Here is a 16,106-nt window from a genome sequence, read left to right as displayed (position 1 = left end):
TTAGCATCAAATTTTTCTAAAAAAAAATATTTGAATTCCCCACTAATATAAATCTGACTAACACAAATTTTATTTTATCACTATAAGGGTAAAAATTAAACTGAGGATGGCACTCAGAGACTCGTAGTTCTACTAAACAGAATGACTGTAACCTTAAATACATGCTATGTAGATCATGTAGCGGAGATTTTTGTTAGAAAAATATAATTTGAATATTTGCCAATAAATGGTAATGTAACAAAGTTACAAGTTAAAATATCTAAGAATCACAGAATATTATATTTACTCAAACAATTGCTATTGCAGTACAAAACCATTAATTGACAAAATTGTAACACTATTTTTTTTTCTGATTGAAATATATTTTTTAAGATATATTCTAAATAACATATATTTGAAGTTTCATTCAAATGCATAAAAGCGGAGCTAAGGGCCTCTCAGTACCGTCGATAAAATTTTAATAACTGTATATTTAAGTACACTTGCAAAAACAATTTCCCTTTTCTTTTCTTTTTTTTTATGAAATTGTAATGGCAAATTTTTTGTGGCTAAGCTAAGAATGAGATTCTAAAATACTATCTTTCCACCAATAAGATAATTAATACAAGCAAAAACTTTAAAAATCAGTGCTATAGTGTTTATGAATGAAGCTCAAAATACATATATTGTGAATTTTAACAAGAATTTTCAACACATTTATATCCAAAATTATAATTACTAAATCAAATTTTCATTGTATTTAATTGAAGCAAAGAAATCGACCAAACTGTTTATCATTTGTAGACACATTAAATTTTAATCAATGGAAGCAACAAAAAAAAAACGTAAGGGTAGCAAAATCATCAAGTACCATTGAATTGTAAAAGTTATGATTTTTAAAATCATCAGTTATTTTGGAACATCTGGAAGAACATTTTTATCTCACATGTACGTAGTTTCTAGTCATTATGCTTTTAACATAAGAGAAGACAACCATCTTTTTTTTGCCTCAAAAACAAATCACAGTTGCAAGTTGGTAAAGCATTACCAATTAATTTAAAGTAATTAGAACTATCAAAAAATAAATGTAATTAAAAAGAAAATTTTTTAAAAACAAGGAAAAAAATTATAAATCAAAATGTTATTTATAAAACAAAAACAATTTTGAATTTAAGTCTAAAAAAGGTTCTTACCGAGTTGCTAAAAAGGCTTAATGGTTTAACGTTTTTCAATTGAAAAGTCACAATTAAATGAAGAACAGTAGACACCATCAAATGTAAATAAACTTGTTGATTACTTGGAGCTTTTTGATTCAAGGCCATAGTAATTAGTGGTACATGGCCTGTACTTTCATGCCCCTGCCAAAATATTTCTACACCTAAGTTAGGTTTTTCTTCAACTTCAGCAGGAATATTAGTCTAAAGTAAAATTTGAAAATTAGGGAATTTTCTCATCAATTTTTATTCAAATCTAAAATATTAAAAAAAATCCAACATATATACCTCTAATATAATGTTTAACAATTGGCAACAAAATTCTAAGAAATCTTCCAGATGATTGTCAGCCATTTCTAAATCCTGAAATATAAAATTTTTCAACAAATGCTCTATGCACTGAAAAAAATTATATCCTACAATGTATGTTTGTAAAAATAACCAATAATATAAAGATCAAAAATAAAAAATAATTAGGGTGTGTCTCTTTTGATTTTATCAACAACCATTGTGATCATTAGAAATGAAGGAAAAATTAATTTAAAAAAAAAACAGTGTTAATAATTAAAAATTTATTTCTTGAAAAATTATAACATAATATTATGTAAATTAACATTGAAACATACAAAATGAAATAAAATTTTACTAACTTTTCTACAGAGTCTTTCTTTAGGAGTTTTGCCAACCTAAAAAAAAGAAGAAAAATAGCTCATTTATTTTCTTAGTCTCCAAAATTATTTATCAATTAAATTTTCTAATAAGGAACTTAACACATTCGCTACTACTAAAAATGATATTTCCATCCTCAGAAGCCGGATTACAAAACAGGGTTTTAATGGTTTATATGTTCCTTACATTTTACTAGGCAAACCAGAAAAACGAAGAAACATATTATTTTCCTATTTAGAGAGCGTTTTCTTTCCGATGCTCTGGAGCGTCAGTGGCACACAGACTCAACCTATCTTTGTGAGTGCCACTGACGCTCCAGTGCGTCTGATCAATATTCTCAGAAATTACTGGCATATTGCATAAAATAGCAGCTTAAAAGGAATAAATCGGAATATCATTCAAGTATATGTTTTACCATTAATGAAACAATGCTGAAAATATTTACAAATAATAAGCACAATATAAAGATATTGGCAGTCACGCACATAAAAAAATTCAAACAAAAGCTTTGAAAACCAATCACAAAAAATGAAAAAATAATGCTTCACTAACGTGCCAAAACAATCTCTCCATTCAACTCCCAAAGCCACTCTAAAGACAGAGCTTATAACTTATCATAGTCGGCGTACCAGGAGGAGCCGCTCTGACGCGCTAGTGCGTCGGTGGCAGCGAACGTGTTAAAAAAACACTTTAAAACATAACAAATAGTTTAATTCGCAATATTCCAGACTAATTTACAAAATAAGTGTGATCATCATAAAAGAAAATATTGAAAAACCTACTGCAATCAGGGTGCGTAGCCAAGTTATTCAACAAAAAATAAGCACCTTTTAAACACTTTTCAAGCACTGAAAAAATATTTTTAAGTACTTTAAAAAAAATATCATAATTAGGCAAGGTTAGAAAGTTTTTGGCAATCGACAGTTTTATCTTGTTTTAACCGTCACGTGGGAAAAAAAAACCTTTTGGCATTGTTTTTGACAACTGTCAAAAAATATGAAATTTTGAGTCACGTAAAATGAATAGCGTTTTCAAACACTACAGACTGACAATACGCCGAAGTAAAGTGATTGGGTTTGAATTAATACTGAAAACGTTGAATTGAACAATGTGAACTGTGACTCTTTGCATAATTCGTAGCGAAAATCAACATGGTAAAGGAAATATTTCATTTTAAAAAAATGAAAATTAAGCACTTTTTAAAAACATCCAATGAAAAAAGCACCTTTAAGAGCTTTTAAAAAACGAAAATCAAAAATAAGCACCTTTATGCACGCTACGCACCCTATGCAATTAAGAGAAGAACTATACATACGTTAATTAAAAAAAAACATATTAGCTATATCAATAAAATAGAAAAAAAAGAAATGTATAGTAGTAAGGCAGATACTTTTTCCATAAGATGTGCAAGAGCTTCAAAGGTTTTTAAAATGAATGTTTTCCACATCATTGATGAAAAACCTAGAAATAAATATACATTTTTACTATAATGGGGAGAGAAAAAAAAACAATTTAGCAAGAAATAAAGATGTCTTCTACTTCAAGAAACATGAGATTGTTTCTTGAAGTTGTCAACTTTTTCTTCGAACATATTAAAAATAAACAAAACTAATCTCTGTGTTTTAAATTACAAAGGAAATAATAAGATATTCAGATTCATTGTATTTAACCCAGAATTTGTAATAAAGAAACAAAAAAGTGATGTTTCAGTGCATTTCAATACTTGTTGTTTGTCATTTATCCCCTTATCGAGCAATTCTAAATGGTGCCAAAGGTAATAAAAATTTTTTAAATTGGTTGGTATCCAAATGCAATCTCTAGATATTTTGTTCAGAAAAAAAAAATTTTTCATGGAAGAGACATTCAAAATTTGCACACAAGATACCAAAAGGTTGTTAATAATAAAGGTGATTACATCCGTGGTTAAAAATAAAAACTTATTTAAAATTTATTCAATAAATTTAATGTATAAAAAAACTTGTACTTCAATGTATAAAAAGAATAATTTTCCAATACTTTACTTTTTAACATTTCAAATAAGAAAAAAAAAATTTTAAAATAATAATATAAATATTTAATAATATTTAAGAATAAATATTTAAGACAAATATTTAAGAAAAAGAATTTTAACTTTCTAATACATGAATACAATTTAATTTATATGTATCATCTGCAGAAATTAATTTATAAGAGACAAAACTTATTTAATTAATAAATTTCACTGTTGTTGTATCTATTATCCTTAGTGAAAAACTTATTGATAAAATAAAATAGTATCAAACATTTTATACTGATTAAAAAAGAAATATGTATAAATAAAAGGAAAATTTTTACTCTCTAACAAAACAGAATATATACATATAATTAAAACCACATCTATTTACTTAATATAACTAAACCTATTTGCATTTCAATTTATATAGAAATTAAAATGTTTTATTAAAACAAACCTGTAGAAAAACATCAATCGTTCAATTTATTTTGTATATTCCAGCTCAATAACTTTTCAGTATCATTATTATGTACTGATTTAAATAAATAACTACCTATATTATAACACTTCATCTTTCTTTACATCACTTTAGATTTCATCAAGAATTTTTTTTCATAAAATTTTTAACAAAATTTATAATCTAAATCATTGAAAATATATTGCTTTATTTTTAAAAGTAATCTAAAACAAATAAATTACATAAATAATAATCAGAGAAACTTCTGTAATTTCTAAAAATAAAAAATTCACCTACCATTCTTAATAACAGAACTTTTTACTAAATTCAAGCAGCCAAGAGTTTTATCCAAATGACAAGTGTGATCTTTGTTTTTACTCCATTGCATTAAATGCTCCCAACCACAATTAGCTAACAAGGCATCGTGGTTTAAACTATTAGGAAACTTTCTCTTCACTTCCTTCAAAAGACCTGCAATTCCAAAAATAACAAATAAATTATGAATAATTAAGTGGAGAATACAAATAATGCACTACAGAAATAATAATGTATTACAGAAATATTACAATAAATAAATTGGAAAACAAAAACTATAATATGCAGAGCTTAAAATAAATGTCTTAAGTTTTCAAATGTTGTATAATATTATTAAATTTTTTTTTTGTCGTATGCCAGTTTAGGCAGTGGGGGTGCGATTGTTCCTGTTTTTCAGTGGCGCCATCTATGGCCAGGAATTTGACTTCTGCCACACCATTCACAACCACAACCAGTTTATAGGACGGGTCACATTCACACACAAAGTCGAAAGGACATAGAACACAGAGAGAGAGAGAAAGAAACATCCATGCCTTGCACGGGATTTGAACCAGGACCTTTCTGACAGTTCCCTGCCCCCTACACAGGCAGATCGGCATATGTTTTTTTAATAGAGTAGTTAAACAGACTAAAAAACATCCATCTTAGATCCCCCCCCCTTTCTTATCACAAAATCTATCGAAGGGGAATTTGAAACCTTGACACAAATATCACAGAAAGTTATGAATAGATTTTAATGAAATTTTTCGTAATTGAATGAGGGCAAAACTATAATATTGAAGGTCATTTGACAAACCACTACATACAAAACTACCAAAACATATTCACGTTTATATGACTTGATTTTTACGTACATCGTATCTGCTACATTTTAGATTTTCAAATTCATGACTTTCCATGACTAATTCCAAGAATTTTTCATGACTTAACGAAGTTACTATTTTTTCCGACAAAAACACAACATTAAATTTAAAAAAGTATTATAATAACATTAATTGAAANCATCTATGGCCAGGAATTCGACTTCTGCCACACCATTCATACAACCACAACCAGTTTATAGGGCGGGTTACATTCACACACAAAGTCGAAAGGACATAGAACATGGAGAGAGAGAAAGAAACATCCATGCCTTGTACGGGATTCGAACCCAGGACCCTGATGCAAGGACAGTTCCCTGCCCCCTACACAGGCCGGTCGGCATATGTTGTTTTAATAGAGTAGTTAAACAGATTGAAAACCATCCATCTTAGATTCCCCCCCCTTCCTCATCACAAAATCTATCGAAGGGGAATTTGAAACCTTGACACAAATTTCACTGAAAGTTATGAATAGATTTTAATGAAATTTTTCGTAATTGAATGAGGGCAAAACTATAATATTGAAGGTCATTTGACAAACCACTACATACAAAACTACCAAAACATATTCACGTTTATATGACTTGATTTTTACGTACATCGTATCTGCTACATTTTAGATTTTCAAATTCATGACTTTCCATGACTAATTCCAAGAATTTTTCATGACTTAACGAAGTTACTATTTTTTCCGACAAAAACACAACATTAAATTTAAAAAAGTATTATAATAACATTAATTGAAATGAGAGGTATAACCAAAACTGTTATATTCCATATTTTCATATTTACAGATTTTAAATTTAAAAATCAGAGTAAAGAAAGAGTTAAAACAATAAAATAGCTGAAAAAATACAACAGCAAATAATTTTCTTCTTTTTTCTGCAGAATTACATTCTAAAGATACTACATCGGAAAGGAAAGAAATACTCCTGATTTTTCTGTTCTCATTTCGAAATAAAAAATTCGCCAATGACTGGCTTGCTTCAGCTAGAATTTTAAATTGATAAAATAAAATAAAATAAAAAATAACAAAAATTCTGAAATTACAGAAGTTTAAAAGATAATTTGTTCTAGAAATTATGTTTTTTTCTTTCCTTTTTTGAAAGAACACAATAATTTTTAAAGAACAGGATAAAAGCACTTTATATTTTAATCAAATATGACTGTTAGTGGGGGATTTTGTTACAAATTCAGATATTTGGAACACCGTGAAATTGGGGGGATGTAGGTAAATTCTATTTTAAAAATTAGATTTTTCGGCGACCTAAATTCATGACTTTTCATGATTCTTTTAAAAAAAATAGTTAAAATCATGACATTTCAAGACAAATTTTGTTCAATACCGAAATTCATGATTTTTCATGACTTTCCAGGTATGCAGATACCCTGAACATAATAAGATACAATCTTAATGGTTGAATATGCTAAATAATTTGGTCAGGCAATATTTTAAATTTCAAAATCAGATACAAAAATGTACTTTCTCAGCATAGTCATACTTTTTTCTCAGCACATTTGGGGTCAACCTTCAAAACATACAGAAGATTTGCTATCTAGAAAATATGGTTCCAATAGTCTATTCAGGAAAAAGATTAAAAGTTTTAGGCTTGTTAATTTCACTCTTTTACATATTTCACTACATCTCTGAAAATATTAAACAGAAGAAAAAAAATTGCACAAAATTGCACACTCATTAATCAAAAGACATATTCATGTAAAAAATAGTTGCTTGTAATATTTTTTTTAAAACTTTAACATTAGTGAAAAACTTTTAAATTATAAGGATTATATGCATTAAATTGAAGGAACAAATTGTAAGAATGTTTACTTCATTTTAAACTATAAGATTTTAAATATAAAAATAGAAAATTTGAACAAAATTGGCTAAATCATATCTGAGTAATAAAATTTCCAAAAAGTTATACTTTCAAATTTTTATTTCTTAATAATTATTCAACAGCTTCTGTTCAAATTTTGGAGGTTGGTTTTTGCAATTAATAAATTGAAATAATAATAAATAATTCTACAATAATATTTTTACATGGCATATGAACAAGTATAAACAAGTATTTACATTTGTACACAAATTTTTTTTTTAATTTACTTAAATCGTTTCAAAAATATGATAAAATAAGCAAGAAGTGAAATTAACACTAAGGAGCTTAAACTTGCAATTGCTCTAGTAACTAGAGTATTATGGCCCTAATTTCCAGACCTTGGTTAACTCCCACATTTTGAGGATTAAGAATGCAAGAAAAAGGTACGTTTGGTCATTTAGAGAAAGAATGTTTCTTTCTCTGTGAATATAATTTAAAATATTGTCTACACAAATTAATAAGCATATTTTAGGTTAGACTAAGATTACATGTTAGTACACAAAAATCTGGCTATTAGATCAAAAAGCAATTACCTTGAGAACAGAACATATATGTTAAGATATGAAATATAAAAACTTCACCTTTAACTATGTTTAAAGATCTGGAATCAGATTTGTCATCAAGAAATTTTTGCAACACTGGTCCTTCATCTGTATCATCAATAGAAAGAAAAGAAGATAAAGTATCAGGTTCTATTCCAACAGATACTGCCCAAACTGCAATCAAGTCAGTTACAGACCCTGAAAAAATACATCAACTATAAAAACATAACATACTATTTTTCACAGTTTAATTATTTCAGGTTTGCTACATTTCAAATCAATGAAGTTGACTGTATCCTTTTGATAACCTTTTTTTAATAGCAAATACATAAGGTGTTTCAGGATCACACTCGTAATAGTTTTAGAATATTAATTAATATAAAAATTATGTAACAGTATTATAATAATCTCATAATATTCAAAATTAAATAAATGAAGTATAAACATTGTGAATCACAAATTAATATTCAATTCTTGTATAGCAAAGATTTACAAAAGAATTACAACATTACAAATCAATTGTTACAATTAAGCATATCAAATCAATTGTTACAATTAAGCATATCAAAACAATTATTACAATTACACCCTCTCAGTTCTAATATGAAGCGAGTGTTTAAGCTAATTAGATTTAGTTTACAGTAAGTAATAAAAAATAAAATGAACTAATCTTTAACTGGTAAATGAATAAACCAAACTAACAATTTCTCCTATCGGCCCAACATTTGCGAATGTGCCGTAAAAAGTCTCTGCTTATAGACTGCGGATGAATCTACCTCTGGTTGAGGGGAAAGGCAATCCATGTGGCGTTGGTGCTGTTTCCCAGCTTTTCAAAAACAAAACCGATTCCGCAAACCGATCTCAGCTTGAATGGGGGGGGGGGGGNGGGGGGGGGGGGGTAAAAATTAAAGTGCCATAAAATTGAAGTTTAATGCCTAGCAATGAAAATTAATAAATACACTCATGAATATAATAATTATTAAACCACTGGCCATATTACAACTTAATTATCACCAACAAATGACTGTATTACTTAGTTAGTAACAATACCTTGGCCTCCATTGAGAATAGTCTCAATGGATATATTAGTATCCTTGACTATACTTTTTCCATTAGGTTGACTTTTCAGTAGAATGTTCAACATTAAGACATCCTCCAGTTGTTTAACTAACAAATTCCAATGCTCCAAATCCAACGAAACTGATTCCCAGTCACTTTCTCCGCTCTCTTCATGATCCTGGTCAGGATTCTTTTTCTCACTTTTTTTGAGCTCAACATTAAAAGAGGCTGCCATAATGATAGATACAGAACGTGCAACTACCGCACCAATGTACGCAGCAACATTACCAGTAGCTTTATGCAAGGCTTCTCGAACAGATGACCACCAAGGTGATACATGTTCGGAATTTGAACTAACAAACTTTGGATCTGAAATAATACATAGAAAGAATTAGAATCTGGGATGGAAAGGTTTTGGATAAATTATAACAATTCTGTCCAAAACACTTCAGTAGATAACTATAATGGCTAACAAGTCTAATCAATCAGAGCAAAGAAAGCTTTACATACCACTCAAAGTGCTGATATGTTTCATTACTTGTTGCAAGTTAATCCATTTATCGGCACTAGAGCAGAACCCTGCATCAGATACCCAATGCTTTAATAAAAGAATCTAAAAATAAGGATTTAACAATCAATTAGGAATATTTTTTTTGTGGAAAAATCACAGTGAAGAAAACAAAAATTAAGTGTTATGAATGAAGTTTTAAAAACAATTAAACTTTAAAAATGCTCAGTGTCTATTTTAAAAAACATTTGTGTTTTAGAATAAAACATACCAGCAATTTTTCTGGAAGAATTCCACTCTCCTTAAGAGCAACTTGTAGTGTACTAAAATATGATCCAACATGAATTGAGCTATGAAATATAAACCCACCTACAGTTAAAAGAAAATAGAAAAATTTAGGGTATGGAAATTGACTAATTTTTATAGGTTCATAACTCTGATAAAAATATGAGCTTTTGCTAATGTTATTCTTTTGAATTTTTGTAACCTTTTTTTAGAGCAAAGCAAACAACTGTTTAATAAATGATGGAATAACTTTTTTTTTTGTATTTGTAGATAACTACAGTATTAATGTTCTCAAGACCAGTTAAAAAAGTGGACTTCACTATAAACACAGTGTCATTATCAGTTTTTTTGCTGGTGTATTATTTACAAAATTGCAATATTTACAGTTATCATTTCTGTCAAAATTCATAAAATATAGAGGACAAATCCCTAAAAGTTTAAATATTTGATATTTTATAAAATTATGGTTCTTAAATTTTAAAAAAAGTGAATTTATTTAGAATTACTCAATTATTTAGAATCACTATATCATATGCTGCTTTTTATTTCAAGTGAAGCTTTGAAATGAAACTAAAGGAATTTTTACTATATTATTGGACCATGAGCCATATTGACTGTTCCATATTGACTGTTTATAAACATTTAAACTACGTAATTTTATTTACCAAAATTACCCTTATTTTGATAAATAAAATTAACAGTTGATAAATTTATGTTTTCAAAGGATTATTGTTAAAAATATGAATTAGGCCAAAAATGAGCATTTTTATTGCGATTAGATTTCTTAAGCTACTAGCTTGCCGAGCTTGGTAAGTTAGGAAAGCCTTTAAAAAGAGAAGAAAAAAAAGTTTCATAGCATGAATTCTATTTTGTTTGAATAAAATTTAACTACTTGCAATACCCACACATATGAGAACAGCATACCTCCTAATAGTAAAGGAAAATGTTTCAAATTAGAACAAAGAAAAAAATACTGGAATGGTACTTGTTGCCTTCAATCCAAATGTACTAACAAAATTGTATATCCTAAGAATAATAAAGTGATCTTTAAAAACAGAACACAATATATAAATGGCAAAAATAACATTCCCTTGGATCAAATACTTCTTTCTGTTTCACAATAACTCCCTCAAAATAATAATAATCACCCTATCTGCTGAACCCCCCCCCCAAAAAAAATAATAATCTTCCCCTTATATCCCAAAAGAATTTAGAATACCACACTTTTTAAAAGATTTTGCAATTACCTTTGTGTTTACATTTTGCCTAATATCTAATACATTTACTAATATCTAATACAATGGGCATACGTCATAACACATTTTATTTCAGGGTAGATGTATCATGTCTAGACAGAATAATGGTAAATATTACTAACTTTAAAAGTTTGTAGACTTAATAATTTTTTTATGTTTTCCTATTTTAGATATTTTAATAACTGTTTTCTTTTTTTTTTCAGTGATCGACTTATGCACCAAACATACCAGAAATTTGTGATCTCATAATTAAAAATTGGTGATCGACTAATGCCCCGTGATATACAATAAATAAAATTGCAAGCAATTTTTGAAAACACATAAAAAAATTCAAAATTAGAACTCTATATATTTTTCTGCCTGAAATTCAGTTTTAATATAAAATGTAGGATAAAACAGTAAATTCTGAATTATCCTTGTACATTAAAAAAAAATGGTAGCACAAAACTATCAAGTAAAGCATTTTTTTCTCACCTAATGATTCTATTTGTTTACAAGAAATGCTGGGAACTAAATCAACAGGCAGATTCTGTAAAAGAAGGTCCGAGCCTGATTTAATAAGATGAGTATCATGAACAACAAAACAGCTCATAAAATCCGAGAAAGACATTTCAGTGGCACTATCATCAGTAAATCGTACTTGTCTTTTCAAGACAGGAACTACGTTCTGGTGAAGTGTTACGAGGGAAAGTATTCGGCCAACTTCAGTTTCCGAAATACACAGACTACTGGAATACATCTACGGGAAAAATACAACAGATATTAAAATTCAATTAAAAAAAATAATAAATAATAAAATTAAATAAATCAGCTACAATGATTGCAACAATAATTCATGACTGTTAAAATAGCACTTCAGAAACAGATGGTTGTTTGGCCAAGGAGGTCATGGACTTTAAGGCTCCACAATTTTGTGATAACAGCATAATGGTGGCAAGGTGATCAGCATTACGCACTAGCTGCCTTTAGTTCCCAGACATGATGGTACTTATTGATCTGAAGCTAAATAAGTTTAAAGCCAATGTCAGACATAAAGCCCTGTTTCTTCACAAATACACCTCAGTGCCTTAATGCTGTGACGTGGCTCATTCCTGACTGGTGGGTTATGTTTTGTTCATCTTCAGTCAGTATTTTCTATGCTAATTATGAAAATGGCTCAAAATGCTAAGATCAAGATACACCATACCTAAGGTTAACTTTTAAGACGATGAAAGATAGTTTTGATCTAATTTTTTAATATTTGAAATATAACTCTCTATATGCATTGTTTAGACTCATACAAACATGGGATATTTGATATAATTATTTTACTATTTTCATTTTTGAAAAAAAATATAGAGCCAAATTTAAATTTTTTTTAAAAGGGTTAAAAATTATTTTTCTATTTTAAGTTTAAAAGGTTTTTTTTTAAAGATTTAAACTACTTGTCCATTAAGTCCTATCTTTCAGCAAGATGGTTTATGTAATTTAAAATTAAAACTTTAACTCGAGAGTAAGGCATTTGAATGTCAGTGACTTTTTTATAATTATTATTGTTTTTCTTGGTGAAAGAGCTTCAAAAAACACACTTGAGCATATAATGAAAAACAGGAAACAAAACGAACCTGAATGTCTACAGATGTTTCAGCAGGAGAGGTAGTAGCAGTTGAAGAAGATTTTATATTTATTTCATTTACATTTGCATATAGTTTTGATAACTGTAAAGCTCGTACACAGCATTGCTGGAGAAGCTTGGCTTCATGATCCATCTGAAGTGGATCTATGGGTAAAGTATTTTTCATTTATAATATTTTAAAAATAATAATTTAAGTTAATAATTATATATGTAACAAGGAGAAATGTGTCTTACCTAGTTTTTTCAAATGACTCAACAGAGCAGAAACTACTTCATCGACCAATTCCACAGACGAATGCCTATTGCTTAAAATATTTTGAAGAGCCTACAGTAAATGATAAAATCTATATATTTAAATTATAAATGCTCACATGAAAGATATAGTTTTGAAGCTAAAACTAATATATTTATAAGTATTTATAAAAAGTGTTTAAAAAACAATATAAGATTTTTTATCTTTAGCTCTACTGGTTTCTAGCAAACACTGAAAGATAAGAATTCACATTGCAAAAAAAATAAAAAAATTAAAAAAAAACTTTTTTTAGTGACACAATAGGCAACAAGTCAAAATAGCTTTAAACTTCCCACTAACTACTGAAACCACGTTTTTTTCAGATTGCAGTTACTCTGAATTTTTTGTGTCTTAAAAAATTGTTTTTTCAGACATTTTTATGCCTTATTTGTTAATTTAAAATATCATCAGTACAATATAAATAATTAGTATATTTAGGGTCTACCATTTAAAGCATTGAGATTATATGCTGGTAGATATGTTTGGGCACAGTGCAAATTTTTTTAAGTTAAAATAGATAGAACAATTGCTTTAAAATTCTAATAAATCATAATAATTACAAAAAATAATAAATTCATATTTTATTTCAGTTATATATTTGTTTATGATAATTTTAAAAAAAAGAATAGCAATCCAATTAAAAAGTAATCCAATTAAAAAGCAAATTACAATTATATTAAATAACAAATGAAAATAATCAGAATATCAATAATCATTAAATTTTCAATAAAATTTTAAAAAAACATTTTCTTTTTTAAATGTCTAACTTAGAAAAGTTTGGAAATAAAATATTTTTTACCCTAGACTCTTAAATATAAAAAAAATATATATTATTGGTAGTTAGATGAACTCATCCCAAGTATTCCTTGATTTTACTAATTAAAATCTCCCACCTATGTAAAATTTGAAATCGTTTCAAAAGTAACAATCCAGTTAGTTACATTAAAAAAAATTGTGTCATTCATTAGACATTGTCTGAAAAAAATCATATGTTGAATGTTTTTAAACATCTGGTAGAATTTGTGCAGAATTTTTAAAAAAAAATTTTATTTTTAAGAGCAATGAATAAAATTGGTTAAATTTTTGATTACTAAATGTTTTGTTGCTTTCACCTTTCAGTACTGCTTTCAGCTAATGAATTTCAAAAAAATACTATGTTAGTCATACCAGGTGTCCTAAAGTTCTGGAAGAAAATAATTTCGATAGAAAAAAAAAACAATTTTTAAATTAAAATTTGTGAATTTTTAATTGACCCATAAAGTATACAATACTGGGTTACAAATGGAACACTAAGTTAAATAATGAACGCCAACAAACAATTATTGTCAGAACCTTTCTGAAAAACTTAGTTTAGTTGATACAACATTTAATTTTATCTTTCAAAGTGTAGGTGTCAGTATCAACAATAGACTTTAAAAAAATCATAAGGAAAAAAACAACAATGTTAAATTGAATGATATTAAATATGATCAGTCAATTTCGAATACCAAAATGGAAAATTAGACGATCAGGAACTGACAATAATGTTCAAAATATTGCTCACTAATATTTATAATTAGAAAAAATATATTTCAAATAGGTTTATTTTACCTGAATTCTAGTGCAAGATGTCCTCATATCTCTCAATATTTTAATAATCTCAAAGGCTTTTCCTACAAGCAAATAAAATAAATAAATACACAAAGACAATAACTCATAACTTAGTGCAACTCAATAGTTTCTGAAATGAGACAATCGAATATCACTGAAAATTATATTTATGATACATATTTTGGCAACAGCATTATGAGGACAGCAATGTAAAACTGCAAAGCAGTGAGTTTGTATAAGCAAGCCATGCTTTAAGTGCATAATGTTTTAAGTGTCTTTCTTTAACGTTAAATGCTTTTCTAATATCTCTCTTGTATTTTTGTAAAGCTATTAATAATTAGAAAATATAATAGAAATTGAAGTTTAAAACCTTTAGATATATTAAATACAATACCACTGAAATGTTTTTATTGATCTTACCTTTAGCATTATTTTTGAGAGTTAGTTTAACTTCCCTAAGTAAATGCAAGTCACGAGCACGCCGACTGTTTTTCTCACTAAAATTGTTAAAGAAAATTACCAATATTTTTCACACATGCACAAGTGAAATCATAGCAAGAATTATACAGATATTCTTTGTGTAGTTGAACATTTAAAAAGACAGAATAGTAATAAAATTACATTAGATATAGGAAAACATAGTTGCAAAACAACATACCTTAAAACTAAATGGAAAGGCACAATTATTTTCCTAATTACCCCATCTACATCCAAGAAATAACAAGAGCAAGGGTTACTCTTAGTAAGTTGGGAGTTCATGAAATTTCCACCCACTATAGCATATCCAGGACAAAATAATCTTTAAAAAAATATTAAAACAGACTATTTAAATAAATAAAAAAAATTTATGAAAATCAATGAAAGTGCAGAGCTAAATAGCTAATAAGAGAAAGTAAAATGAAAGATATTTACCGTCCAGATTTACCAACGTTAAAAGCAGCAACTCGGGGACCTTGTTGAGTACACCACACCTAAACATAGAAGAAAAAAATAATAATTTAAAAATGATGATGTAGAAACTTAATTTACTTTAAAAATCATAAAAGGTGGAAAAAATTGACATGATTTGAGTTCTTAAAAATAAGATCCCATTTTTAAGACTTACTAGAAATGATAAAAACAACAGACAGGGTGCATAGCCAAATCTTTGAATAAAAAATAAGCACTTTTTAAAAACTTTTCAAGAACTTTACAAAAATTTTCAAGCACTCAAAAAATTCATATTCAATCAATGATATTATTGAAAAACAAGAACTTTTTATAAACAGTTTTAGCTTTAAAAAAAACCCAAAAAGAAACGGGCTTAAATCGAAACAATCAGTACTTTCCCACATCACCGAGTGAATTCAACTAGACCCTGAACTCAGAACAAAAGTACCCTTACCCCCTAAGTCAAAAAAAGTGTTAGAAGTAAAATGAAATAAACAAGAACAAAATTAAAATAAATTAAAAAGAAAAACATTTCATAAGGATCTGATATTCTCTATCCGAATTGGAGCACTCGGGTTTCGGTTTCAAGTGTGCGCGCATGCGTAAGTCATAACGTGGGTACGACATGAAGTCCGCGTGAATGATTACGTAGCAAACTCCCC

The 16,106-nt window shown here is 27.9% G+C and overlaps 1 protein-coding gene across 1 annotated transcript in view; it reads right to left on the bottom strand.

Moving 5' to 3' along the window:
- The window catches only part of Rab3-GA (Rab3 GTPase activating protein), a 39,630-nt gene that overhangs the window by 7,456 nt on the left and 16,068 nt on the right, over window positions 1–16,106 (bottom strand). The window contains exons 14-29 of the mRNA XM_043053008.2: window positions 15,427–15,485; window positions 15,173–15,313; window positions 14,935–15,011; window positions 14,515–14,576; window positions 12,867–12,957; window positions 12,622–12,776; window positions 11,492–11,756; window positions 9,748–9,845; window positions 9,479–9,581; window positions 8,960–9,337; window positions 7,949–8,107; window positions 4,610–4,783; window positions 3,253–3,323; window positions 1,844–1,879; window positions 1,482–1,556; window positions 1,173–1,397 (exon numbers count right to left, since the gene is read on the bottom strand). Coding sequence (XP_042908942.1) covers window positions 1,173–1,397; window positions 1,482–1,556; window positions 1,844–1,879; window positions 3,253–3,323; window positions 4,610–4,783; window positions 7,949–8,107; window positions 8,960–9,337; window positions 9,479–9,581; window positions 9,748–9,845; window positions 11,492–11,756; window positions 12,622–12,776; window positions 12,867–12,957; window positions 14,515–14,576; window positions 14,935–15,011; window positions 15,173–15,313; window positions 15,427–15,485 — 2,169 coding nt within the window. The remainder of the gene's footprint in view (window positions 1–1,172; window positions 1,398–1,481; window positions 1,557–1,843; window positions 1,880–3,252; window positions 3,324–4,609; window positions 4,784–7,948; window positions 8,108–8,959; window positions 9,338–9,478; window positions 9,582–9,747; window positions 9,846–11,491; window positions 11,757–12,621; window positions 12,777–12,866; window positions 12,958–14,514; window positions 14,577–14,934; window positions 15,012–15,172; window positions 15,314–15,426; window positions 15,486–16,106) is intronic.

The sequence above is a fragment of the Parasteatoda tepidariorum genome, chromosome 1, assembly GCF_043381705.1.
Source record: "Parasteatoda tepidariorum isolate YZ-2023 chromosome 1, CAS_Ptep_4.0, whole genome shotgun sequence".
NCBI classification, from domain to species: domain Eukaryota; kingdom Metazoa; phylum Arthropoda; class Arachnida; order Araneae; family Theridiidae; genus Parasteatoda; species Parasteatoda tepidariorum.
This window is presented reverse-complemented; position numbering and strand designations above follow the sequence as displayed.